We start from the raw sequence: 3461 nt of genomic DNA on the forward strand, positions 1-3461 counted from the left end.
ATGTGGAAAATAATGTGTTTTTTTAACCTTAAACCGCATAAACACATTTCATTACACCAAATACACAAAATAATGTTGTTTTTAGCAACATCATATGACCCCTTTAAAACCTGTGGACTACAGTCTACTGAAAAAAATAATGAGCTTTTTTGATTGTATACATGTGGTGACTTTTTTGATGGCATCTTAGTGCATTTTATCATTATAAAATGAGTTTTCAGTGCTTTTTAGAGCATTTTTGTGATGTCAGTGTCCTTATTTATGTTAATGTACAGTAGGGTTGTATGAATCGCCGTCTTTTCTGTTACTAATCTGTCTCTAACGGATGCAGGTATTCTGTTTGCATTATGTTAGATTAGTTAAAGATTATTGGTATGGTAACCAGTATAAGTGTCCAGAATGACCTGCTCCATCTGTGTGTAGTTGTGAGCATTCATGAGAGAACTGTACTGATGTGTCATTTCAGGAACAGTGGAAGTGGAGCACATTATCAGCGCAAAACTACAGCTGAAGAAGAAAGCTGAGGTAGGATGGCTCTTAGTACTTTTTTTTTGTTTTAAAGGAATTCAAATATCAAAACAATGAATGCAACAGTGTTAAATGTCATGTGTGCAAATCTTGTTCGTTATCACTGTATTGTAACAGATTATCAGTATTATCACACATTATGTCACAGATTAACAGATCCTAAACGTTCAAGCGTGACCTTTGGCTTGACTAAATCCTTTCAGTGATTTAAATGCAATGCTTATTCTTGTGATTTTGATCTGTGTAAAACTGACAGAGCTTTTGTTTTCTTTAGCATCTCTGAATGTTTGCTCTGCTTTGTTCTTGTTCATCAGGCTCTTTAGCAGGCAGCAGGTTTTGCTCAATGAAAAATAATGAAAAATGTTTAGTTTCTGTTAGTGGGTTAGTTAAATGTGTTGCTTACAGCACATGACAGGTAATCTTGCAATGTAATACCCCTTGAATACACATGAGTGCATTCAAGGGGTATTATATTGCAAGATTACCTCCATCCATCCATCCATCCATCCATCCATCCATCCATCCATCCATCCATCCATCCATCCATCCATCCATCCATCCATCCATCCATCCATCCATCCATCCATCCATCCATCCATCCATCCATCCATCCATCCATCCATCCATCCATCCATCCATCCATCCATCCATCCATCCATCCATCCATCCATCCATCCATCCATCCATCCATCCATCCATCCATCCATCCATCCATCCATCCATCCATCCATCCATCCATCCATCCATCCATCCATCCATCCATCCATCCATCCATCCATCCAAGATTAGCATTTAAATAAAAAACATATATGCCAATGTAAAATATCGAGTTATTGTTAGTATTATATATATATATATATATATTTTTAAACATCTGATCTTGACACATTGTGTCTACAGATTCTTTGTGAGAATATTCATTTTTTTATGATTTGCTGGCCACATGACAATAGATTTAAAATACCAAAATATTTAATATTTTAATATTTATTGTGTATTCAAATGTATTCAAATCATCATTGCAATTGTATCATTATTACTGAATAATTTAATAGATTCAGACTAAAAAAATATATTTTTTAATAGATTCAGACTAAAAGGTTTTTTTTTTTTTTGACTGTTTTTAGGGGTCAAACATTGTTTCATTCTTTAGATTGTTTTGCGCTGCTTGATGTAAGTGCTTGTAAAGGTTACAGGAAGTGCAGACAGAATAGGGAAGGATGTGGTTGTCAGCCAGGGGCGGAGAGGTTTGGGAAAATATAATGTCCTTTTTTGTAACACATATCTTCTAAAGACTTCCCTAAAAATATATTTTGTCAAATGATTGAACTTCAGAATTTATTTGAATTACAGATCTCCGATGTATTGCGTCATCAGTTCAGTTTCAGTTCAGTCTGACCGAATTTAGTATCCATAAAAGTTTCTTTGAGATACAAGACCTTCATTTGTCTCCATTAAGAGCAGCTGCAGTCAAAAAGACATGACCATGACAGCTTGAGTTATCACATGAGACCTGATTCTCTGGCGGAATTACTTTTATCTTGAGGATATGATGTGTAGAGCTTCATAAGACCTTCTGCAAACCTTCTGTTCTTGTTTATAAGACCTTCCTTAGAAGAGACTAGCTGTTCTGTGTCTTTACTGTTTTGCTATTTGTTTTCAGCATTTGAAGGCAGACCTGATGAGGCAGTTCGACACTCAAGTCAATGAATTCATGGACAGTCTGATAGAGGAGTCTGCCAGTCTGGGTTCGTCCCATGTGAGCACAGTCTTTCCTCTCTCAGATAAGGAGAAAAGCAAACTCAGGTACTGAAAGCATGCACAAACCGGATCGCAATGAGTGCCACAGCTGGCTAGTACACTTCACTCTCTTCTCTTTTACTGTCATTCAAATCTGCATTTGTGATTTCTTTTTCATTGTCTGATCTTATCACATGACTAGCGTGCCAGTCTATCAGCATAGTGCTTTTATCGCACATTCTTTTAGCCTTTTTCTTTTTTATTCTGTTGTCTAACCCTTTTTATCTTCCTCTCTGCTCCTGTAGGCATACACGACCTTCCCAAAGCCAAAGCAAGCAGTTCGTTATCCGTCGATCCCTGTTAGAGTAAGTCATGGATGATCTTGCTGATATGTGTCAAATCTGAGATTTGTTTCTGTCTGTGGTCAGATTAGCTGACTTTAATAAACCTGTTTGTTGTAGTAGCACAGTTTATGAAATTTGGTTCATTTAGTGTTTAATTAGGAAGACGAGAAACATATGGTTGTACTGCTTATGAATATTTGTAAAGTAATAGTGCTTATTACATGATTTTTCTGCAGTGATCTGTTTGAGGTGAACCACATTCGCACCATCTATCACATGTTCATCGCCCTCCTCATCCTCTTCATCTTCAGCACGCTTGTCGTGGATTTCATCGATGAGGGCAGGTTAGAACATTCACTGTTCATAAACACTTTTGGAATCTGTTCTGCTTCAGTTTTTTAAGCTGCAGCCTTGTTCTAAATGTTGAAGTTCTGACCTTGCCAACAGTGTGGTTTCATAAATGCATAATGGTTTTGTTTTTGCCAAAATATGAGGAGATATATTTTGTCTTCGCAAGCCAATGCACAATGTATTCAATGCATACTACTTCTGGCTCGTGTTAAAAGTACATTTCTGATATGTGTTAGAATTTTGAATAGTTTTAGCTCTTTATGTTATTTAAATGGGATTTTCTCATGTTAATTCTCATTCTCAAGAAAACTAAACTAAAAACATATTCACACATGTAACATGTTTACAGTTAGTGTATTCTAGCTGGTGTAAGGATAAAGTTATGAAATAAAATGACATGTTATGTGAACAAAAATAATTAACAAATAAAGCAATAAGCCCCAAGAAGCCGTGGTTTACAGTGAATTTATAACAGCTAAGCGGCGTTGTTAGGCACGA

General features: G+C 36.1%; 1 protein-coding gene across 1 annotated transcript in view; it reads left to right on the forward strand.

Annotated features, from left to right (window-relative positions):
• soat1 (sterol O-acyltransferase 1) overlaps positions 1-3461 on the forward strand; it is a 16750-nt gene that overhangs the window by 8861 nt on the left and 4428 nt on the right. Inside the window, exons 3-6 of the mRNA XM_016446128.1 lie at positions 467-525; positions 2192-2334; positions 2574-2633; positions 2849-2956. Coding sequence (XP_016301614.1) covers positions 467-525; positions 2192-2334; positions 2574-2633; positions 2849-2956 — 370 coding nt within the window. The remainder of the gene's footprint in view (positions 1-466; positions 526-2191; positions 2335-2573; positions 2634-2848; positions 2957-3461) is intronic.

This window comes from Sinocyclocheilus anshuiensis, unplaced genomic scaffold (assembly GCF_001515605.1).
Source record: "Sinocyclocheilus anshuiensis isolate Anshui unplaced genomic scaffold, SAMN03320099.WGS_v1.1 scaffold107, whole genome shotgun sequence".
NCBI classification, from domain to species: domain Eukaryota; kingdom Metazoa; phylum Chordata; class Actinopteri; order Cypriniformes; family Cyprinidae; genus Sinocyclocheilus; species Sinocyclocheilus anshuiensis.